General features: G+C 42.1%; 1 protein-coding gene across 2 annotated transcripts; it reads right to left on the bottom strand.

Moving 5' to 3' along the window:
- Window positions 1-1869: 1869 nt before the first annotated feature.
- On the bottom strand, window positions 1870-25498 carry LOC146983374 (uncharacterized). 2 transcript variants are annotated; one of them, XM_085784896.1, is made up of 8 exons: window positions 25396-25498; window positions 11324-11375; window positions 9987-10067; window positions 6994-7106; window positions 6335-6476; window positions 5306-5330; window positions 4478-4558; window positions 1870-3513 (listed from the first exon to the last, which is right to left on the bottom strand). In XM_085784896.1, exons 2-8 carry the CDS (start codon window positions 11366-11368, stop codon window positions 2624-2626), a joined length of 1377 nt encoding a protein of 458 aa, XP_085641022.1. In that variant the 5' UTR covers window positions 11369-11375; window positions 25396-25498; the 3' UTR covers window positions 1870-2623. The 2 variants fall into 2 exon arrangements, with proteins under 2 accessions (XP_085641022.1, XP_085641023.1); XM_085784897.1 differs by lacking the exons at window positions 11324-11375; window positions 25396-25498 and adding an exon at window positions 10534-10818.
- Window positions 25499-25729: the final 231 nt, after the last annotated feature.

The raw sequence follows: 25729 nt of genomic DNA, 5'->3' as shown, positions 1-25729 counted from the left end.
TGCCATATGTGCAGAAACTAGGCTGTTGCGCTAGTAATATTATATTATTGGTTTTGCAAATATGGAGAAAATGTGATCTTTAACTGTGCTGCTGCTTTTCTCTTGTTATCACCAGGCTTTTAAAACCTGCCATTCGGTCTTCAGAGAGCTGTGTGACAAAAACAAACAGGCAGAGCCATAACGTAGACATTTTGAAGGAAGAGACCCACCTGATCGTAGCGCTTCTGTCATCCTCTGTGCATGATAGTACAGTACTAACCTCAATGGAAATATGAATGATCCAGCTGATCTGCTTAGCACCTGCACACCTTCCTGTCCTCTGTGTCATGTGAACAAACAAAATCCTCTTGTGTGGAAGGCAGTGTACAGTCCAAATGACCCACAGCAAGTGTAGTGACATGGAGACATGGAGTTTGTGCTCAATGCTTTTTATTCATAGGCCACTCATGACTATCAATAAGGATTGACATTTTAAAGTATTCCTTATAGATCTGTAGCCACAGTCTGAATGTAGTAATAATTGTTGTAATGAGTGTTCTACCAAAAAGCTGTCTTCAGAGACATCTCATCCTTCCTTTTAAGATGGCCTCCAGTCTTACATGGTGGAGGGGGTTAATCATTTTAAATATTCTACTAATTATCCTGGAAATCGATGTGCTTTATTTTTGACATTGGTGGGACACAAAAATGGTCCACAGGAACCCTTCTGAAATCTTTTTTACTTTTATGGTAGACATAACATATGGAAGAGCACTGAATGAATGAAAATCGTACGTTGAGTGTCTGTTAGAGCACCTTCTATGGCAGAGCAACCTTAGTGTAACAATTATCTATAATTATCTTGTAATCACGTTGTTATGTCACGTTGCCTAGGCCTGTGATCCTACCTTCACTACGATTCGATCTGCACTTTTGTGCACAGAACTAGTGATAAAGGCTGGTGTCACTTCACCTACATCAGTGGTTCTCAAACTTGGTGGTGGACTGCAGGTGGACATGTTGGCTGAGGGGTTTATTTTTCTTTAATTGGCTTCTTGTTGATGGAGCTTCGACTCTTCTCTTAACCAGATGTAGCTACAGCTTTGCACACGTGAGCAAAAAAACAACAAAGCCAATCCTATTAATGATATTGGTTTAGAGAGGCTGGACTCATTGTATAGAACAAAATCTGTTAACCATTTGTATACCAAGAGATTGACTAGACACTGATTGACAGCAGTGCTTATGTTTTAATTGTTGGTCAAAGCTGCTGGAGGAACAATTCCCTGGTTTCTTGATATTGTAGGGCCGTCACTCTGCACTCTTCTCCATACCTTAATCTCTTACACAGTTTTGAGAAATCTTTTGTAACTTGTGTTCAGTGACTGAAAAGTGAATAAAATGATGAAATACATTTTTCACATCATGATAAATGTATGAAAGGATTTTATGACCTGGAAAGATATAAAATGCCTCATTAGTAAAAATCTAAAGAAATGTTCCTTGAGAGATCAAGTGACTCTTGTTGTGGTTGTGACCGAGTATTATCATGCATTCCCTCTTCCTGCCAAGAGGACAACACATCTGTTTACTTACCAGTCTAGACAATTATTATTATGTGAACTTATGTGAGTTCAGCATCAAATTTGTTCCTTTACTCGCCAACTGCTGTCTGCAGAGGTGTAAAGCAGCACAAATGTTAGCTCTTTTCCTCTACTGTAGCATGCTAACTAGCTATCCCCAGCCCATTATGCTATACCATTGTTCAATAGTGACCCACTGTCGCCTACAATTTGCCCTGAAGATGAATTCTTGTTCATATGGTCTATTATAACCCTGTTGGATCACCACCATCTGTTCCTGACAAGAAACCACATTCAACAGCAGAGAAAACTTACAAATATGTCCTTTAAGCTATTTTCCAAAATGTTAAACTATTAGTGTAGGGATGGGACTTTTTCACAATAAAGTACACATAAGCAAGATGAATAAGAAGGTTAACATGCAAAATACATATTAAAATGTAGAATACAAACTCCTCCCCAGGACATTAAAACACCCATATTCTCAATTTGGTTCAAATTGGTGACAACAGTCCTGAGCAGTCATGGATAGAAACTATTTCTGAAAGTGTGATACAAACAGACCATGATTAGTCTTTTAAAACATTAGTGCCACACACCAAACATTATGCTGCTACTCTTTGGCTTTTTCCACCCCTGGAGGGAACAGCTAAACATCAGGAATATTTATAGCTGATAAGGCATAGGACAAGTCCCAAGGCAGAGAAGAAGAAGAGTCCTTTGAGATGAGAGTTGTCTGTGAGTCTGCATCAGTACACGTTGACATTCTCAGCTTTGTCCACCAGGGGGAGGAAGAGGATTTTAATAGTCCCTCAGAGCCGACAGTCAACACTGCTGCAAAGACTCACATCATGATAAATGTCTTTCTCTTTGGCAAAGTAAAAGAGTGGTGGGTGCGCAGAGCCAAAACCATTGTAAGATCCTATCAGGTACTGGCATACACTCTTCTAACAGTCATTAAGGCCGCAGTGCAGCAGGTGTCTCGTAGTCACAAGGGTATCAAAAGTTAAGGATTCTCCTGATTAAACCTAATTAGGAAGTATCTGTCTTCAGTCATTTTCTTACATGACAGAGCAGCACTGGCAGGTCTTGCGCTTGGGAGTGCCCTCTCCCACTTCTGTACTGGGTGGAGATGATTTATGCAGCTCCTTGTCCGCTTCCGGGTCCTGGACTTTGACTCCAGTTCCATTTCCATCCAGGGGAACGTCCTGAAATACCTCATCGATGGACTCCTTCCCAGCCTCTTCCTCTGCTTCCTGGTCTACCGTTGAAGGAGGTGAGTCGGGCGTCTCAGGTCCGAGGACATGTTCTTCTCCATCTTCAGTGATAATCACTCGCTCCACTGTGAGCATGCCTTCGTCGTCCTCTTGGCTGTCGCCTTGGGACGTAGTGGCATCAGCGTATCCCAAGAACAAGAGGGTCACTGGGCCATCTTCCAACCTTTGATCCTCCACGTTCTCTACTTCTTCTATGTCTCTGAACGCCGTGATTCGTCTGCTCTGCTCTTCATCCTCCTCGTTTTCTACACTCACAGCGCAGTCCTCTGCGCTCAGCTCAGCCTCCAAGTCGTAGCTTCTGGTGCTGTCCAACTGCATATCGTCCTCTTTTGACATGGCATGATGGGAAGGAAAAGACACAACTTTTTCCTCTGGAGTTCTGCTGCCTTCTACGTGTTCAATCTTCATCTCTGCGTCGCTATTCGGTACGACTGTGACTTCATCCAGCAGCGCTGTCATCCCAACCCCATCAATGACGCTCAAGATCTGGCCCAGCTCTTCACTCGAAGGCTGACATCCCGTCGCACCGACAGCATGGATACTCTTCCTGCCGTCGTCAAAGACTGTGGTAATGTTCGGAGCATCAGCCGGTGCGGACATGGGCGCCACTGACCTGACGACAGTGGCGCCTGTCTTGGGGTCTTTCTCGACCTGCACGGTCACCATTCCCAGGACTAATATGAAAAAGACAGAGCACAATTCAATTATAATAAAATGTTAAAGGCAAGACAACACAAAACCTGAGCACATTGATGGGCTGAGTAAGAAGATTTGAAGAGTTTCAAGACTGTTCCAATGCATTCTCTATGGGGAAAAAAAAATCAGAAATAGTTGAATATTGCAAAAAGTATGAATAGTTGAAAAGAGAAAAGACATAGCACACCTGTCCCGAAAAGGCTGAACATTTTGATATTTGAATTGTTGAAATAGCACAAAGTATGAAGGACTAGTTACATGACGAAGAAAGGCAGAAAATGGCCGAACCGAATAACAATAGTGTGAATGCTTCCAGCATTCACACTAATTACAAATAATAATTTAAGCCACTTGCAGTCTAGGACAAATCCCCCTTTTTTTTCAAACTCCTTAAATCTATCATAGGCCTGAGTGTATGTAAAAGGTCAAAGGTCAGTGGCAGGTCAGGAACAGAGCTTTGTGTGCCGATACAGGGACACAATGAGCAAAATGCAGCAGGCATTAAAAATTAATGAACAAGAAAAAAACGCAAAGCGAGCTAAATATAACGTTGTTCTCAGGCTGTTCACCTCAGTCCCATTGTTAAGTCATACCCTGAAGGATGAAGTTGAACAGAGCCACATTATATAAAAGGGTCATCATTTGCAACAGACAAATGGAGAGACTAATGCAAAGAACTGAAGATATTCTTTTGCCTAAATTCCCGTTCATTAAGTCTTATATTTATCCCTCTCAATGGTGAATATTTTGGGTGAACTCCAGAACTGCCACGTCGCATAAATATAAAGTCAGTTCAGTGCAGTCCGACAGAGAGAAGAGTAAACTGCACTGAATGCATTACCTCGTTTTCCTTAGTGCTGCAAACCTGTAGTCACACATAATTTATAATGGACATAAACACATGAATGTTGCATTACAATACAGACTGTTCTCTTGCTTCACCTGATCGGCCATCTTGCCCACTTTCATGAAACATCCTCTGTGCCATTTGTTTGGAGAAGTGATCCTCTGCCTCTTTACTCACTGAAAAAGAAAACATACATTGCCATTAATCAACTGAACACACACATTGTACATATGAATACATACATTCATGCAGAGGCAGACACCTTCATCTCTTATTACACATTAGGGGAACAATAACTTGAAACACATCATCGTTTGTGGCCTTTACAGAGCTGTGAAAGTAAACAACGTGTCATGTGAGTGAATTCACTCTTCAGTTTGAGTGTCAACAGTGAAACAAATTCATATCATGAATCCAGATTTTAACTTTAACATGCTTTGAAACATTACAAATAAATATTAGCACCTCTCTCTGTTGACTAAAGTTTCCTTCTCTGCTGCAATGTCTGTGCCAAAGTTAGTCGGATGTTTTCTGCCTCATGTGGGGGTTGCCTGTTCTGTTATACTCTCACGCCCTTTTTTCTCTGTTTTCTGCCCTATCTCTACCAAGTGCAGAAAGAGATAGCACAGAGAGGGGGTTGATAAACTTTTGCTCTAATGGCATTCTTGCACAACAGACAGTGTCAGATGCAGGCAGAGCGTAAGTCATTTCCTTACAGTCAAAGCAGAGCTGTTTCACAGCCATGGCTCCATTCTGTCACCCTGATTAAAATGACTATTCTTCATGCTAAGATTTAGATATGGTTAATTATCATCTGTCAGGAGAGAGAGATTCTAGGAAGGCGCAGTCATGACGGAGACAAAGAGATAGGAGCTGATGGTGGGCTAATGACGAGTGCAGCGCAGCCGACACGGACGGCTTACCTTGTGTGTCCTTGTCAGCAGCAGCCTGTGGGTAAAGAAAAGAGACAATTTTAAGTGCTTTCCATGGTCGGACACTTAAAGCGCAGCTTCACAACTGAGTCTGCAACTTCCAACACATGCCTCCTCCCGCCCTTTCTGGAGCCCTCCCCCAACTGTGCCCTGCCATAAATATTTTACAGTCATCATCAGAGAAGTGTTGAACTGAGCTCATGTCAAGAGCAGCTGAGATTATTTTGCCCAACAACCATTTCAGTCCTGTTTGTTAGACTGAGCTATATTTGAGTTTCACACTGAAGGGGAATGGCTGGAGGTTAAAGTGCACAAGTTGTACATTTGCCTGACAGACAGAAGACAGCACAGTCTGCAGTAAATGATAAATTCACATTAAGTGATGTATTAAATGATACATCCAGGGTACAGAGTCTCTTTGTAAATGATTTTCACCAAAACAAGCCAGGGCATTTGTTTCATTATTCATCAAAGTCAGGAAAAAGTTTCCTTTTATTCCTGCAGTGAAATTATGTGGTGGCACAGTTGTGTATCTTTTATTCATGATGTGTAATTGGAGGTACTTACATCCCAGTTGTATGGGCTGGGAAAAAAATATTTCCTGTTTGTTGCAGTGTTTATTTATTCAACATTTGTTTTACCACTGCCAATGCACTGAGGCGTGGCAAGAGGCCAAACCGAGCCCTGTTCGCTTCCCCTGACCCTTATTTCGTATTCATTAATGGTTTAGTTCAGGTTTAAAAAAAAAAGTTCAGGCATGGAGGAGAATTTAGCCAGTGTGGAGGGGGATCTGGGTAGGGGGGGGGGGGGGGCATGGTGTTGTGTTTACGACACATCTTAAACCTTCACAGCGTCTGGAATCAGAAAATGCTTTGGGGCTATTTGTGTCTCTAAATTCCCGAAGCTGACTTTGCTGGAGAGCATGGGTATTGTTTAATGATCTTCTCCTGCTGTATGTGATGAATCTTCTATACATCTGACATACATCTCTGTGTGTATTTCTGTTGGTACTGTACTCGCCTGATGGGAGCTGTGTTTTCTGGCTGCAGCTGTACAGTTGACAGTCTCTTTGTTTTCTTCTCGGGAAGCTTGTTCTTCTTTTCTGGCATCAGCTGCCTCCTTCTCCTCGTCCTCGGGCGTCTTTTGACTTTTGGTTCGTTCCCTGGCACGCGCACACACACAGTATGTGTATGAGTATGTGTCAACACAAAAAGATGCACATTAGAGCTCATAACATAAAAGATGCAGAGCAGTGGACCAAGAAAAATAGAGACGCAGCGTGTGTGTGTGTGTCTGTGTCCTAGTCTAGTCCTCTGTCACTTAACTCTGATATGGCGTGGTGTGTTTGTATTCCCTGCTTCATAGCAAATGTTTTCATATTTAGACGTGACTGTCTGAACCTCACAACCCCCCACCACCACCATGTAGGAGCCATGTCTAAATATTAAATATTATTTGATGCCTTATAGAGACTTTTTTATTGTTATATAAAACAATTGCGGCTAAATAAAAAGAAATGACTTATTTATATAAAAAAAAAACCTTTGGATCCCTTAGTTGTGGACTTTGTGTCAGTGAACACTTGACACTGAAAACCTCAGGGCAAATTTGGCCAACATGATGGCCTGAATGCCTTCTGTCAGCCCTAAAGTTTGTCATAGTGGTAAAATGTGTCTCACGTCTTGTTGTCCGCCTCGTCCTGTAGCTGAGGACAGGTCCTAAAGCTGTCAGGTGTCAGGAGGACAGGGGGTGATGTCGTTTCGCTCAGCCACTGGTCCCTCAGGTACTTCCTCTGTGTAAGAATGCGAGAGACAAAGTTGAGACAAGTTTAACCATAAGATCCAGACAAAGACACGGGGGCAGATGATGGGCATCAGAGAGGCAGCAAGTCAAAGCTTTCTGTCTTCACACAGTGATAATCCATCACTAATAACGTTTAAACCGATTTTGCTGATTTGGGCACCGCTGCGGTCGTTGGCAGTTGAATTTCCTCCTCTGCTAATTATGCAAACATTAGCTGCATGACTTCAGTGTTGAGTTGAAAACACCGCTGGCCATGTGGCTGACTTTTTTTCCAGATGACTCATTTTAAAATAAGAACCTTAAATGAATCTTAATCAGACATTTGATGGCTGAGTAAACAACTGAGACTAAAGCTACATGTCCAAAAAAGTCAGCGTCCTCATCGGCTGATGATCAACCCGAAAAATGTGGATATAAAGACACCGTATTGTTCGTGTGTAAAGCTGCTTAGGGCTGGTATGAGCACGATGAGGAGAAATGATCAGACTGTTATTTCATTGTAACAGAATCCTGCTTGGCTGCCGAGCTCACATACTTGTTTGTATTTTGAAATGTATATTTTTAACCGTACAAGAGATGAGCAGCTGCTGGGGCCTTGGACTGTCGCTGGTTTAAACTCAGTCTGCTACACGAACACACCGCACAACAATTCCTTCTGCCTCTGTGAGCCTGGAAACAGAGGTGGTCATTCAGGAGACACACAGCCAGCCACCTGGCAGTGGCCCCCCGCCACGTCGGGCCCTCTGCAGACCGAGCAAAACCCCGTGGTGCTGCCATTTGGGATGTAGCTGAGGATGAGTAAGGCCAGCAGACTGCTGTTGTCTGAGAGTGATAGTGAAAAGGTTTCACAGCTCTGTGCCACTGCCCCGAGACCCAGACATCCTGCTCCTTGAGTGAAGATGCAATCTGTCATTCACGCCTGGCTGTGGCGTTAGCAGAAGTGACAACCTGAAACCTGACAAAGCCTTTTTTCAAACACTTTATCTGAAGTGCCAGAGTAGCTCCTCTGTAAGGGGTTACTATTATGGAATAGTCTGAGGGGCGACTGAGGGGACTGATTGCACCCTAATGCCTTTATGCTAATTGTGCAGCTACCACAACTCATCTTAGCTGTTAGATGTGCAGCTACAGATGGGTGCCATGCCAGTAAAAACAGTAGGCGGTAGCTGGAGTGGAGATGCCGAGAACACCATCTATGTCCTTTGGGTTTTTCTCGGAGAAACAGACAGATTCTGCTCCACATGCAGTCGAGGCCACAAAGATGAAGGAGGCGTTGCCGTGTCTTCGGGGCAAAACTCATTTAACTGCAGCAGGGTTGGTGTGTCCCTGCCGCTAGCGATGCACACGCCCCGAGGCGATGCGTGGTCGGAGAGAGCAGAAATGTGTTGCGTACTGTTTGTGTGGGAGGCTGTTGCAGTGTGCATGATGTGCAGCGCCGGGCTACTGGCAGCATAGATAATGTAGGTTGTGTGTTGTTTATTTTCAAAAAGAGGACGTCCTGTGGGGAACAGCGTAGTAGTTAATGGGATGCATGAAAGCTCAGCGCAAGGAATCCCTAACAGACCTCAAAATAATGTGCCCGTTCCATCATCAGCACTCGCCCTCTTGCAGTGTGTATCCCTTATTATTTTCAACAAAGGAACAGGAACAGACAGCACTCTAGTTGAATGCATTTTCTGCTGTAGGTCTAGATTTGACCTAGTAATAAGGAATCCCTTTTTTTTCTGGAGCCCTGAGCACATGTAACTGAGACTTTAAATCATGTGTTAGAGGGAGTAAAGTCTAAGTGACCCCACCCAGAACACTTGAGCTAAGACGTCAGCCAGAGAGCAGCTCCTCTTGGCAACAGTCATAAGACATGACATGAGGGTGGGACACAGCAGTGGTCAATTTTTAACATGAAGCAGCTGGAGAGGAAAGTAAACAATAGAAACTATCAGGGTGGATCCCCGCCTTAGGTTTTGACTGCATTTTTAAAAATAAAGTCCCTCTGTGTTAAAATCTGACATTTGGGACATTCACTGTCTTGCAGCATATTAGAAAAGACATTAATACCTCTTTTAGGTCTGCACGGTAAGATACAGCCCAGCAGCTGAGAAGTGCTCTTTCTGAAATGTCACCAGATTTCCTACAATTAAAATCACATGGCATTTTAAAATCTAGGTTTTGTCCACATGAAAAAGAGAGATAGCAAGTTGGCAGTATGGATTTTGTGGCAGGAAAGCAAATGTGTTTATTTTACCAAGTCAAAGCTAAGCTAAGCTTGAAATACAAAGCTGTGTTAGCGAGGAAAGCTTACTGTGCCATGTCGTGTCTTTGTAAGCTTAAAAAGAATCTAAGCTAACCACCTGCCCTTACTTAACATGTAAATTAGCTTTAGCGTCAAATGTGTTGTCAGATGGATATTGTAGTCTCAGGGATCCTGTCTGATAATATTAAGTTATTCACTAACTGTCTATAGATTGACAGGTTGAGCTCTATGAACACAACAGTTATACCCATATGTTCTTTTATTGAGTTTCTTTCTATTCAGTTAAATTACAGTAACATTGAAATATTCTAATTTTTTCTTGAACCGCCTTGAAAAGTTAATTTATTTACAATATGGATTTTATTTTAATTAATGTAATTTTCATGCAATAAAACAAACAAACAAACAAACAAACAAAAAAGCGCTGCCTGGGGCATCACTGTCCTTCCCTGAAATTCAGCTAGTTGAATTGCAGATGATTTCAGATCTGGCAACCCTTCCTCCACCAAACAGCCTTTTGTACCAAACAAAGATGTATCTACTGTATGTGGCACAGGGCAGATGAAGACATGCCACTGTTATCACAACCTGTTTGAACCAGCTGTGATAGATGCTGACCTTTTTCTGGGCTGTCTTCAACCGCTGCTCCTCAGCCTCCCTCCTCAGCTTCTCCTCTTTTTCCTGTTTTAGACGTCTCTCCTGGTGACAAGAGGGAAAAGAAAGTGATGCCTTTGGAAGAAAGAAGATGTGACTGTTGGAGCCACTCCTGCACCATCCCTGTCGTCATCATCATCATCATCATTAGTTGTGAGGTATGTCACCAAAAATAGGGAGTTATAACCAGGCAACTAAATAATTAACAGAGGGACAACACTCAAATCCTGTGATATGATAATGAATGGAATTTAAGAGTTAAGTGAAACTGTGTCTCTCATACAATAGCAGATGCAGCAGGAAGGTAAAATTCACAATTTTTCAGTGTTTACTTTATGACTCACTCCAGTCTGTGCTCCACTCACTCCCAGCTCTCCTCACATTCCTGCTAAAGCTGCAGAAAGTGACAGACTGTCTGTGCAGCCTACAAACATTTTATCCACAGCCAGCAAGTCATTACTGTTCTCTAAAGCACACATTAAAGACCGTTTATTTAATTATCCCGACTTACCCCTCACTTATTCTGTAAAGAGTCTTCTTGTAAGTTACCGCTCAACAGCAACAATGTCATGAAACTTGGGTTAGTCCAAAGAAGCAGGTTGTTGTGAAGTGAAACAACCGGTCTATGTTCCTCTACTAACTTACTAACACAGACAGAACCTGATCCCAGAGCACTGTACTCGTAGTGGTGGGTTACACCCGCCTTTTTAATATAATTCTCTGGTAACTCCCCTTTGCAGTCATGGTCCCTGAAGACAAGGACTTCTTCTGTATGAAAGCAGAGAACTGAGACAGACAGCGGGAGAGGGAGGGAGGGTATTTTTAGGGGACGTGACCGTCAGATTAAAGCGGGGTGATACAGCTGGCAGGGAGCGCGGATGCCGAGAGAAATAGTTCAGTGACACAGCACATTGTATGCATGCTGACGCTGTATCTGTACTGTTAATGTAAGCTGTAAACCTGCTGAGGTCCACTCTAGGCCCTCACTGTCTACAGTGAAGTGGGTCACTTGTGTTTGGACTGATTTTACATTGCAGAGAGGTCAAGCAGGCTACTCTCAGGCCCTCAGACCTTACATTTCACAGACCAGTGATTATTGGCCAGAAAGCTAACTGGGGAATGTTCTTTGCATGCTCACTTCAGGCCGTGCAGATCAAGTGAGACCGTTCCACTGAAGTGACATTTTTCTTGTTGGTGCAGTTAGATTATTTTGACATGAGGTGAAAGTTCCACTTTGTTTAATGCAGACTGAAGTGGTGTAAAAAGGACAACAGTAAAGAACGGAGGGAGGTCGTTCTCACCGCTATGGCTAGCAGCCTCTGTTGGTACGTCTGCACCTCATCCATGCTTTGCCTGAAACATACAAAACAGAAAAGTTATGTAGAGATTTTTAAGAAACCATGAGAGAGCTGCACAGTGATAACCATCAGAATGATAAAAACAGGTGTATATGATCTGCAAAAATATAGAATATTAAAATGTGTTTCATCTATGATAGATGCACATTTAATTTAATAAGAAAAATTACACCTGTAGGACAATGTTTGTTTTTTAACAAACTGCTACTGTCACTATTCCCTAGGGCAGTGGTTTCCAACCTTTTTTGGCTCGTGAGTCGTGACCTCATTTCGACATCACAAATTTCTGGTGACCCGGCGCTCACGTGCAGTCACGTTATCGCGGCCGCCAATCAAGGTGCGCCAGCTCAGAGATTTCTATATGCTGCATTTTATTTGAACTCGATTTATATTTGAGAAAGTGAAAGTATATAATACAGTTGTTTAAGATTGTGTGTGGTGTTTTTAATCATAATTTTTAAAAAAAGAATAATTATTAGTTTAAAAAATCTATCTTTATCAGTAATTTCTTTTCAGGCGACCCCATTTGAATTCCAGGTAACTCCACGTGGGGTCTCAACCCCAAGGTTGAAAAACACTGCCCTAAGACTAATTAACATATGACATAAAAGACTAAAGACATCAGCAGAGATAGACAAAAAAATGTTTATAAAACACATAAAACCATAAAAATAGACGACAAAAACAAAAAAAACACCAGAGCTGTATTATGTCTAGTCTAGCTGTCAGACAAGAAGACAAGTCAGTAAAAAATAGTTTTAAGGTGAGATTTAGAAGCTAAGACCAAATACCAACACAAGGACTTCAAAGATGAGGATCATTACAGCAGAAGTCCGATCACCCTGTGACCCTAACTGACTCTGTAGGAACAACTAACACCCAACCCAGCAGATTTAAAAGCTGTTGGGACAAAAAGGGTTAAAGGTTCGTGGATGTACTCTGATGCTCTGCAGAGGTTAAACTGGGGTGATGTGAGAAGTGTGTTTAGGACTGACTGCAGAGCTCTGCACAATCAAAAGCTTTAGCATTAAAGTCAAAAGTGTTCATCAAAGTTTTACAATAATCCAGGAGTGAAGATGTCTTTTTTTTGTATTTTTTGTTTCGTCCAGTAAATGTCTGGGTGTGAACGCCTCCTGAATAGAGGTGTTCAGGAGCAGCAACAAGGACCTCTGTTTTGTCAGAGGTTGAATCTAAAATATTCGGTGTGACTGATCTCTCACATCAGCCAAGCAGTTTTGTAGCACGGTTCGCTTGTTGAGTTCAACCACTTTGTATCAGCTGCATTACAGTGAAATCCGATGTTCTGGTGATGGATAATGTGACCTTATGGCAGCACATGTACCGTGAGACCAGAGCTGGTTTAGGACTTGATGCTTGAGAGGTTAATGAATCAATTGAAACGCCAGAGTAGCAGAGAACATACCTTCATGAAGGCTCAACAAAAATGTTACATCCAGATTGTGATCTGGATGTAACAGTCACAGAGGCCAACACCATAAGTGTATCTGATGTGTGTGTTAAGATCCAATCGTTATTTCTTGAGAAAACTGAAAAAAAAACCCTTATCTCACATAGTCAAGGACAGTGTTATTAAAAGAAAAATCCTGGATCGATTCTTTTATCCAGATTCTCACCTAAATGTACTGGGGTTTTCCCAGCCTGTGCCTCATTCCTCAGTAATTTTGCATAGTCATGCTGAAAAAATCAACAAACAGACATACTGTAGGTGAAAACATAACAAATTTTCTGGTTGGGAGGGAAACATCCCATGAAAAGTCTTACATTAACCATATACTGCAAATAAAGATGTGTGACGTCAGCTATAGGTTTCTGAACAGTGGTTTCTACTCAGAGTGAGCTGCTCCGCTTTTGTCATCTTGACTCCACCTAGCTGTAATTATCCAAAAATGTGCAAAGATATGGTGTACATGTGTAGCTGAGACTCTGGCACAGAACTCTAACATAACATCTAAATATGTGATGTGTATAAAAATGTGTCACTGTGCAGTTGTCATGAAGGAGGGTATTCGCTGTAGAGACCAAGACTGTTTTTGGTACCAGGCAGTAAACATGTTTATTTCTTTAGAAAGTTGGACATTTTAACACGAGAGTCTATTAGGTCTGACTCACTGTTAGTCCAGGCTCTAGTTTCAATGTTAGATGAATATGTCAACGCTGGAGGTTTCTGCTTGATGTAAACCCACACAGTTGTATACATCAGACCTAAACATTGAACTATGTCACATTGTCACATCGTATAAGGACTCTCAAGGGAGGGGGTTTGTCTCCGAGCTGAAGGGCTCCTCCGTATGACTCAACCCCCCTTAGACTGGATTCTCAGTCCATGATATTATGACCTTGATTGCTACAGCAACTGCCACTGGGGACTGGGATGGTTTGACTTTATCAGTGTTTTCACATCAATGAGAGACAAACAGCAAACTATGTTTTTATGGCCTTTATTAGACAGTAAGTCTTATGAGTCTCATACTAACTAAAGACCTAAAGAGGGAAGAGCATGCACCAAGGTCAGGGAACATTGATAGAGAATAATCCAGTCTCCAAATCTCTAACACTTACTGAGCTTAGAGCTACTATTGTACTGTTTACCTGAAGAAATCCAGATGGAAATTGTTCAAAATGCTGCTGTTATCAAGGTTGTCAGTGAAGCAGAGGCTGAATACGAGCTGTTGGTGTGGGATGCAACCAGGGCAAAAGGAAGTGTTTAAAATATGTGGATTCCCCTTTTATTTCTCAACCCATCTCAGCTGTAATGATCTCAAGTTGACGCGATGACAGGAAATCAAGTCTTTGTCTCGTTCCCGTCACTGAATCCCATGAAAAGCCACGCATTAGTTAATCTCTCAAAATAGTAGTTTGAGTCAGTCACAGTGATGTCAAAGACTTTTCTCTCATTACAACTGAAAATATAAACTCTAGAAACTGGGTCACAGATGCAAAGTTTCCCTTTTCCAAAAGGCTGAGGTAACTTCCTTGGACAACTGAGAGCTGTATTTTCTAACAACACTGAATTTGTTGTCAGAGACTGTTTCAGCTGCAGATTAAAATACATGTGGTGAACTGGCTGAGTATCAACAGCAGCTGGATAAACCACAATGCTAAGTGCAATGGTGTCACCCCTCCTCCTCCTCAGGTTATTTCCATAGTTTTTTTTTTTGTGTACTGAACTTGAGAGAAACATCCACTTTATCTCTTCAATAGAGATCATAGTCTGGGATGTCCCAGACAAAGAACCTCATCAAAGACTGAGCATGTACACATTTTCCTCAAAGCTGCATACTATGCAGGTAGATGCTACAATCTACAGATGCTGCCTTAAAGGGGACATATTATGGAAATATCACTTTTTGAAGGCTCTTTATGTGGGTGTTTGTCTTGCCTTCCGACCCCCAAAATGTGAGAACTGACAAAATAATCTGTAATGTGCAGTCTCCCTAGGTTGAAATCCATGTGGTTTTATGAGCCGACCTCAGATGTCTTCCAGTGATGTAACTAGTTTTCGAATTTGCATAACCCCACCCCTACCTGGTACCAGTAGAAGGGGCGGGGCGGGGCAAGCAGTGGTTCATTTGCATTTAAAGGGACAGGCACTGAAACTAGCCGTTCTGAACAGGGCTGTTTTGAGAGGATGAAAAGAGCTGTGATGTTTGATCCTTGGGGTATTTTGATAAAAGCATGTCACAGCTATGTCTTTAAGACACCTGGGAACTATTTTAATTTGTGGAAGAGGGGCATAATATGTCTCCTTTAAGGCTTCACATGAGGATAGGTGGACACTACAAATTAGAGATGTTCCCTGAATGCAACGCTGTACTCCACAGAGGCACAGGAATTGTATACAAGACATCATGTGACCGAGTGTTCGCCGCTCGCAGCACAAAGGCTCCTCTATATCTTAACATAGAAAATAAATGTTTACTGTTCATAGTCTTATTTTCAGAAAAGTGACGGTTGTTGATCTGGTTAAATAGAGGGGTTTAGTGCAATTGCAGAACACTGTATAGGGGGTTGTAGCTGTCTTTACTGTACAAAATGTTTCAATATGAGGGGCCATGAGGAGCCACTTTTCCTTTTGAGAACCCAAGCATCTTCCTGGTTTGCACCTTTATATCTATATATCTATATATCTAAAGAAACCAAGATGAGACGAGTCCTGACAGAGTTGACAGAGAGGAAGAGGTGACGAGGGGACACAAACTTTGCCAGCGTTCAGAGTCTCAGCTCCTTGTTAATGTTAATGAGGAGGCAAATCTAAAGAGGTATTGATTGATAGAAGAGCAGACTCACTCAGTGATGGAGCGAGGAGGAGGAGTGATAAAGAGACTGATACTGTACTACACAGATATCGATCAGCTCACGCCTGGACTCACAGATCAAACATTTAAGCTCCTGCCAAGACCAGTCTCGCACAGTCTCACTTGAGTCAGGCAGAGTGGGAGGGAGTCGTTGTGGAGTGTGAGGCTGTAGATAGCTCCAGATCCACATTCCTCACACATTTAACTTGCACTCTGAACTTTCTTAACAGCCTGGACGGTAACACACTGCAGCTCCATCTGTTGAAACCACACACACCTGTAGGATTTGCTGTCCTCACTGAGAAGTATAAAGAGGAACTAGGGAAATAAATTAAAAGTAGATGATTATATTACACTGCAAACAGTAACAAACCTGATGTAATCTATTCAATTTGACTTTCTCCTTAGATGCGCAGATATGCACAGAGGCTTAATAAAGTGACTCTCCTTGCTTCATAATCCTGTGACAGACTTCACACTTCCTGCACTCACATTACATCAAAGCCTCTCACTGCAAAGGACTGACTCTTTGAAGTCGGTGAGCTTAAAACCCCTTTGAGATGTATAATAATTTACCGTTAATGACTGTTTGTTAGTTCACATAGATAAGGGAATATCTGCTTCGGGCCCCAGAGTGCCGCCTGATGAGTCGGTGCGCCGCCCCAGCTGCAGAGCGTTGGCTTCAGATGTCCTCATGTGTGAAAATGAGGTGATGGAGCTCTGGAGTGTTTGGTAAAACTCCCCTTGTGCTCGTCTGACTCTGCATGATGCCTTCAGGGACCGTATACTGGACATCACTGTGACCCCTGTGCTGAGGCACTATAGTGCTTATCCCTATTGGGAACTATCAGTAATATTATGCAAAGGGTGCACTAACAGCAATAGAGTACAACGCAGTGTGTGGTGAGGGTTTTAAATTCCTTGTGTCCAAAATGTAATTAATATTTTATTTAGAATATAATAGAAACACGGGAAAATAAACATAATTTGCTGCAACAGAAAACATTTTTTAACCCTGCTGATTAATTAATCATCTCAGCTCTCACACTTTTATTTAATTATTTTTTGTGGTCTCATACAATTGTCAAATAAAATCTAATAAGTGATTGTAATTATCCTGACAAAAGAACTTGCTTTCAATTTCATCAGTAATTCAGAAATAATTAAAAAAAAATAAATACTAATTCGCTAATTAGTATGTTTAACATGTACCAGTATCCCATCAAAAAACACTTGTGGCCACTGGCTGCATAATCTAAGCATCATTACTAAATGAACTACTGACTGACAGCAGCCTCTCTTTAGATTGTCTGTCCCTGTTAGAGCTGAAACTGTTAATTAGACAGCTTTTTGATTAGATGAACATCTTTTGGTTTGGGACTGTTTTTCACTAATGGAGTCAACTTTGAATCTTGCGTTGGGCATTTTCAATGATAGTCTGATATTTTTTGGCTTGATTTAATGATTTATCAATTCATCATTTTTTGAAATAATTGTAGCTGCATCTCTGGGCACCTTGGCAACATTTAATTGCTTTTGCCTCCAGGTGAGGTCTTATATACCGGCTTTAATTGAAGGGCTCCTTTAAATGGGCCCAGAAATGCAATGAAGGCCCCTTTATGATGGATCCTTTATTGCCCAATCTATCCAATGCTTCATTTTGTGCCAGTAATTAAAAGTAAGTAAAACCAAACTCAGTATTGTTAAAGTTCTTAGGCATCAGGAGCTGTGCTTTGTGATGCAACAGTAAGGGCACAGTGTGAGACTGGATCAGTCAGGTCTATGACAGCAAAGACCACACCTTCATAGGCCATGAAGGATACAGCCTGAACTGGACACAGCTATTAGCGTGGGACACTTAGCTTCCTCAGTCAAGTAGCATTGTATGATGGCAAATATAACGTTTAGCTAACTCAGGTTTTGGTCAGACTTCCCTCACCTCTTCCTGTTTACGTGAAAGTTAAGATCCACCGTGAGACAACCTAACAAGTAGATGCTGCAAGTCAAAGTGCAGATGAACGCAGCAGGAGCTGCAGTAGGAGAATGAGTTGTGGTGACAGTCGTACTGTTGTGATACTTTATCACCACGCTGAGAGAACTTTGTCACCGAAAGCCAAGTGATATGATAAAGGAACAAAGTACGGCAGAGATCACAGGAAACGCAAAGATCAAGACAAATTAGATCTGTGACACAACAACCTCCGCACGGGCCACAGGTGGGAAGTGTGCTACATCTGTGTGACACATGGAGGAGGAATAATGAGGAGCTGAGCCTGTTCACCAAGGAGGAGCGCTGCCGAGAGTTTTAGCAGCGTGTGAATGATGTGAAAGAAGCTCATTGAGAAGCACAAGGTCACTGACAACCCCAGGGGAACCGCTATCTCCTCATGACAGCAGCCTCAGACAATACCATGCACGCACACAACACAAAAACACACTGCCCCGGAGAGCGCGAATATGAATGTGATACTAATGGCGGATGTATGTGTGTGTTGTCTAGATGTTAATGTGATGAGAAACGGTTGACAGGGGTGGTTGATATTTTATTGGCAGTGTGTTTCACAGACACCATTGTTCTGACGGTAGCCCAGTGGAAACAGGCCTATACTGTATGACGGATGTTAATCACTGTGGATTATACATATCACTTCATCTGGCACACACAAGCAACAGCAAGACGGTCCGATAGCTAAACAGCCCCATGACATAAAGTCTGTATAAGGAGGAAGAGGTTTCCAGTTTCATGTGAGAAAGTCAAACAGATGTGGATTGAATTCCGTGGAGGTTTAAGACCCAGGAGAGATCGCCTTGGTCAGAGGAACAGAACAGAAAGTCTCTTTGCATCATGCACATTGTTCATAGCCGTTAAGCAGTAAAATGACCTGATGGGCTACACAGCAGCAACATCTTCTGAGGAGTTGTTGTGTTTAAAGGGACAACGAGGAGTGTGTTTTCATACTACATTTACCATGAGCCTCCGCGCGCACGGTGAAATTCTTGGACGGACTTCTTGCCAAGAATGTTTTCATTCATCAAGAATGAAAGTCAGAGGTTCGAAGACGATCAGATACCGCCATAGTTCCGACCTTAAACGGCGATTCGGCGGCGTTATTCCCATGACCCGTCGGGCAGCGTTCGCAAAACCGAAAGTAGGAAACGCTGGTCAGCTCACCCAGCATTTCCACCATTAATTAAAATAACAAAATAACGATAGAGACAAAATTATATATTTATCGAAAATGGGGCCATTAACAAGTGTGGGTAGCGTAGATTCATCCACATTAATGTGAGACTTTTTTATATCCAAATACAAACTCCTTGTTGTCCCTTTAAACCAAGCAAGATTCAATTTGTAAATGGATGAACATGAATATTGGCCATTAATCAGTAATATCCTATATATAATATCCTACATGTACCAGAGGACATATTTTTCTTCTTTCGTCTTCTGTCCATTAACATTATTACTCTCTCAGGGTGTGGGTTTGGTTCAGACTGACAATGTCTGCTTTGGTAATTTAACTGGTGCAATGTCTATGTGGGTAAGCACTAAAAATAATCATCCAATCAGTTGTGATTATGTCTGAAATCACCCACTCATTCACTACTCCCCACCCACCATCAAGACTTCTGTGTAAAGAATAGTGTGATCTTATCTGCCAAATGAAAACGCACAATTGCACTATATATCATTTGATTAGTGACCACTACCTTTCACACTGCATTGTGGGATACCATAAGTGCACTTTGGAGGATGTAATAAATCTGAATATACATATTGTATGGGCATTACAACTGAATACATAGTGAGTATCACAACATCTCCAGTTAACCAGCTCAGTGTTGTCTCTTCATGACTGAAATCATTTCTAGTTGACACAGTGTTGTGGTTACAGCTCTGTGTGTTGCTGTGAATTTTCACAGTATGGTAATTTGTTATCACCACCACTGGAATTTGTGGAATCCGTCCCAGTGTTAGCAAGTTAGACAAGGGAGTGAATTACAAAGTGAACAGCCTGACGCTTCCTCCCAAATACTGAATGTTAGAAGAGTCCAGAGGGCTCCGATTGCTGACAGTAGAGCTACTTATCCAGACATTTGTTGACATGAGGAAAAACCACTCAGCTGTCACCGCCTGATGGGCTAAACAGGTCTGTGACACGCTGCAGTCGGCGGTGCACCACAGTGGTGTCGGCAGCTCTAATCCTGTGTACTTTTTTTCTTTTTTCCACTAACATTATGAGTCTAGATTCAAGAGGGGAGCAGGAGATAAAGGAGTTTGGTACTTTGATGCTCAGTGTTGACACTGCAGATGTGGAGCACTGATGAACAACCATCATCATACAAGAAGTGATGCGGGGGCATGAGTTTGATGTAACATTCAGATGCAGAATCAACTTCAAATAGGAAGAAATCCTATTTCATTTCATTGCCTCATGTGGCTTTTTGCTTTGTTTATCGAAGCAGGTTTGTTGTGCTGTATTGTTATATCTATCACTTAGGCACCATGCTCTTATAATAATGAAGCTAAAAGAGGGTTTTTTCCTGCACCTGCACGGTTACTGGGGGGTATTAAGTGTACATTTTTCAATTACACATTACATTATACATTTTTAGACTGTACAGTTTAAAGCTTTATGACAGGCTGTCACACATGGAAGCTGTGTATGATACGTGGCCACTGGTAGATTCATTGTTTGATGATCAGAAGTAGGTAAAGCCTGAACCTCACAGTGATGGAGCTGTGTGAGCAATCAGCTAGCACAAGTGAGATTTCTGGTCATTTGTAGTTATTTTTGGTCTGTAATAACACAGTGGAGAAAACAGACTGTCTCCAAAAATTAACAGATTTATATTTGTTTCCTGCCTCCTGCTTATGTTCGTCTACAGTATCTGTTGCTGGGTTTTAGTGCTTTACAGGAACATCTGTTAATATGCAAGCGCAGGAAATGCACTTGCTGTCTAACGACTGTAATCAATTACTGACTTACGTAGGGTTCTCTCTGGTTTGATATTTTGTAGTTTTAAAGGGATAGTTCAACACTTTGCCATAATCCCTATAGTTTTAGGAGTAGGTTTGTTACCTTTAATTGTCGCATGCAAAACTGCTGATGCGTGTTCCCGCTGGGGGCAGTTTTTTCAGCAAGCAGTCTCTGCATTTGCCTCGAAAACAACTCTGTCTCGTAATGTTCTGTTATTATCTTATAGCATGGTGAATGTGCAGGTCACAACTTGTCCACCAGAGCGTTTTGAGGGAAACCAAGAAATCCCATTAGCCTCCGTAGCATAGCTCTGAGCAGCTTGCGGCTCTGCTCCGCCATTCTAAAAATAGCTTGCACCGACAAATAAAGGTAACAAACCTACTCCTAAAACTATAGGGATTATGGCAATGGGCCAATTTGCCAAAATGTTGAACTATCCCTTTAACTTAACAGTGTCCAGTAATACTGGTCCATCTTCTCACAGGAGAAGTGTTTTCTACAGGAAGAGAGAGAGAGAGAGGACGAGCAGGTGCATGGATTTCAGAGTGTATTTCCAACAGGTGAGGCCTCATCTTATCCTCTCCTGCCGTATTTTCTCCTGGGGGGTTCAAAATGGCCTTTTGCCGCTGTCACTTCCTTTTAACTCAGGACTTACTGTCCAGCTCCGGTGTGAAGTGACAGTACGATGGTGTAAGTGCTAGGAAAGAGTGGGTGTGAACAGTTCAAGAAGAAGTCCTGGATTCTTCTAGTTTTAAAGCGTGCTATTATAACAGAAGTACCCACTCTTCTTCTCAAGAGGGGACAAAACGAAGTGCTCATCCTTTAACCATCAGAGCAGCACAAGTAAAAGAACTTCAACTCTGCCATCTCGATCCTCCTCCAGGTGTTTACTGAAGATGTGTTACTGTATGGTGTCCGATTATTATATGGTTTCTGCTTTTTCTAAATGCAGAGTGTGAATTGCTGCATACTCTGCAGTGGACAGTGCAGGAAGTTGTCAGCATTTAGAGTATGTCAAGTTTTTGGTAATGTAACAACACAACAGACACAACACAAAATCTCACAGTCAGCTGTTGCCAGGATTCTCAAACGTTGACTTTTAGACGTCCTCTTGACATTGACTGTTGGTCATGTGACCTCACAAGTCGCAACCTACATTCAACCACATGTCAGTGTCTACTGATGTTGGTGTTTAGCTGGACAGCTGCACATGCTCTCTCTTGGTACTGTATCTGTAGCTAAACTTTGGTATTAATTTGATATTGAAAGTGTGTTTTTCCAAGTTATTTTTTAGGTTGTTACATTTTTAATCAGCTTGTCATGTGAACTACTCATTTTGTTTTCAGAGCTTATTCCTGGTTTCTGAACAAATTAATAAGATGCAAGTTTTAGCTGCTGCACCACAGTGGTGTCGGCAGCTATAATCCTGTGCTTTCATTGGTGAAAGATTGAGACACATTTAGCTTTTTACCATTATTGCATGTATTAAAGTAAATAAAAAAATTTACCATTGATTATGAATTAGTACTTATTGAGAAGACACAGCTGCAGCTCAAGTCAGACCGAAAGCTATTTGCTTTTCTACCTAATGAAGAGCTACAGTGGGAAGAAATCACCCTGTCAGGATAAAGTCAAACGTTTTATAATCTGCTCCCTCAGACTGTTTAGTCTGTCTGGAGGTTCAGTTGTTCTGACACTTTCACCCACACATGAAACCACATTTAAGTGAATTTACATGTAGGTTTTAGTTTTTGCACGTTTCCGAAAGTGACACTAACACCAACTTCACACAGCCTTCCATCAGGTTCTAGGAGGGGAGGGGGAAAAAAAAACGCAATTTCTCTCCCTTTTCTCACTCTTCACACAACTACTCGTGTTACTTTTCAACTGCGAGCTGAGCCGCACTATCAGATCTATTTCCGTGCGTTGCCGAGACAGTGTGTTCACTGCTTGGTGTTTGGCAGGTGTAGTGTAAAATGGATTTACAGAGTACAGTGGATTTATCAGAGCTGAACAGCTGCCAGCTGCTGCAAAGCTCAGTGAAAACAACAATGATGCGAGTTCAGACCTCGCAACTATTTAAAACACACTTGAATGTAAACCCCAAAGATTGTTGTTGTGGTTTAGAAATGCTGGATATGTTTACATACATAAACTACGGCTTTGAGCTGCCAGCTCTGTTGTTGTACGTGTATTGTCAGTTACTCTCACATCTGAAAGAAGACAACAACAGCAGCTATGGAGCAGCATCACACCTGACGATAAACAGATATGAACAGGTAGCAGATCCAAGGGTGTACCTTTGGGTTTAACATTGGAGGCGGTTACAATCTCCGCCCATATAAGGATTTTTTAAAGCAAAAAAAGTCAGCATGTGTCCCAGTGTGGGTGAAGAGTGCCAAATTACTAACTTTGATAAAAGGTCAAGGCTAATTTACCACTTTATTTTGGCATCCCCATATTAGTAACAGTAGTAATTAGGGCCACAGGGCAATCGCACCGGGCACTGCTGCAGGGACCAGTGCCTGGGGCGATTATAATGGTTGTGTATTGCACGGAATATTCGTGTCAGAGTGCGTGAAATCATCGGTTAGAGTGGGAGAGAGCCCAAAACAATTCTACATTTTTTCTCTTTCCACACTTCTCCTGGACACAATTTACACTCTACGCACATGATTTTTTCCAAATTTGTAGACAAATTTGTTCTGTCTCTCACAATGTGCTCAAAATATCAAAGAGACTTACAGAATTTGAATTGTCAGCCTCTAAGTGCGGCCATATCTGTCTCTGCTCCTCATGGACTCCAATACAAAGATTTTCTGAGAGAAGCAGAATGGACCACTGTTTTAAAATCGCACGTTTCAGCAAAATATTTACTGTAGAAACACCAAATCGTACAAAATTGTTCAGGAAGTCCTTAACAGCGCTGATGGTCTGGCTTTTTCTGATAGGAGCTACTGTACTGTTTTGTCACACTAAGCCTAAATGTGAGACCAGTGCAGAGGTAGAAAATCGCTCTTTTTCTCGACGTTTCTGTCTGCCTCAGCCTGGGGGGCCTCTATCGTCATTGGCAACCGCCTCAAGTTGCTGTGGTAACCTCTGAGCCTCAGGACAGAGCTCGTAAGGTTTATAAACAATCCACCTGGCGGTCGTTAAAATATTTATAAACACACACACACACGCTAAATCAGACTGATACAGGATGCAGCTCATAACATGTGTCAAGTCAGTCACACGCACATGCACAGACTCTAGAACCAGCTCTTGAAGCTGTTCTCAGATCAGATTGTGCCACATTTACAGGCTATGACAAGGCTAACAGTTAGCCTGCCTGCAGAGGCAAAATGAACATAGCACACCACACCTTATCATTAATACAATGTAGCTAAAGACCAAATTTGCCTGAGAGAGAAAAGCCAATGAGTTTTCTGATCAACTAAATCCTACCAGCACATTGATTCTGTGGCGTCCTCCTCTAGCTTTACCTCAAGCCACTAGCAAACTAACAACCAGTTACACATTGTAAGGTTATTAAAAATATTACTTTTGGTTGCTTGTGAATGAAACAACAATTTCTTCACACCAGCTTGTAGATATTTCTATTCACTGCAATCATATGATTATTTATGGGGTTATATTGGCTAGATTTTTTTTTTTTTTTTTTTTTGGCGCGATCTGCCCATGCAGATACAGGGAGCCAACATGAGGCATGTCCACATGGTACCTACAGTACAGGTGTGAGTCTGTGTGTGTACTTATTGATCCGTAGATCACAACCTTCTCATGCAGGTATTAGCACTTTCCGACATGTTTAATGTGGATGTTCAGTGTTTATTTGTGCCTCCGAGGTCCTCCTCCTGCGTCAGATGGGTTTATTTCTGTGCAGTTGTCATCTCAAGGCACAGATTGTGAGCTATCGTGTGTGTCTGCTCCCTTCAAAGGCCTGCGTGCAGCCTGATGTCAGTGTGACTTACTTCATCATTGGCTCAAATCAGCATCAAAGCCCCGGTAGACGATGCTGCTGCAGATGGCTGCTGTGTGCTCCGCTGCCTTGTTTGTCTGAGCGGCTCTGTCAAGTACTTGTTAATTAGCGAGAGGGGACGCCCGCATTTCCCAGCAGGGTGAGCGCTGCCCCGTGCAGCCTTCACTATTTAACCCCTCCCTTCTCCTCAAACAACAGATCAGTGAAATATGATGTTGCTCACTGTTGCACACTGTGCTGAGTACATCTCTCGCTCTCTGTTGTCACTCGCTCCCTCGTGCACACTCAAACTTTCTCAAAGCGCTCCTCGGTGTACATGCTTTGATGCTCTGATGTTCTCTCTCTGTTTTCCTAGAGAGAAAAATGATGTATTGTGTAGACTGCGTCTCAAATCCTATTACAGTCAGAACTGAACTGTGGGGGTGTGCAGGGAAGTGATCAGTCTTTTTAAGAGCCACATTTATAAAGGATTGACGCGCACACAAACCATGCATATGCATGTACTTCCCACACAAAGACAGGAATGAATAAAAGACGAATGTGTGCTGAAAGCATACTGAGGACCAGATGTAAACATGGTAAATAATATGTCGCTCTTTTAAAATCAGTAATAATGATGATTAATTGCTTTTATGTGAGAATGGCCTGGTTGATTGAAAGATTACATGGTCACCTGATTTTGATTAAAGCTAAACGATCAGTAGATTGGCATTAATGCCTCTAGTTACCACTCACCTTAAGTGATGACTTGAGGTTGATACTCTGGTGTTGCAGCCGAGAGGAGTCTTATGCGGCCCCAGCTCTCTCTCTTTGTCCGTGTTCACTGCACCTGCTCCATCTGTAATTCATGGCAAAAACTATCGGTATTAGTTGTTGATCGGCTGATTGCATGAGCATAAAGAAAAACAAGATTCCTATGTTTGTGAGCTTGATAATAATGTTTCTATCCAGGTTGGATCACTATACTTTCTTTTCTTGTCTGTGTTCATGTTTTCCACTTAAAACTAGACAAACCAAGTTATCAAAGCTGGAGTGCAGGACTTCTACTCATACAGTTAATGAACATCCG

Source organism: Trachurus japonicus, chromosome 8, assembly GCF_045865225.1.
Source record: "Trachurus japonicus isolate A0001 chromosome 8, Traja_1.0".
Classification (NCBI taxonomy): Eukaryota; Metazoa; Chordata; class Actinopteri; order Carangiformes; family Carangidae; genus Trachurus; species Trachurus japonicus.
The sequence above is the reverse complement of the archived record's forward strand: the minus strand, read 5'-3'. Positions and strand labels throughout refer to the sequence as shown.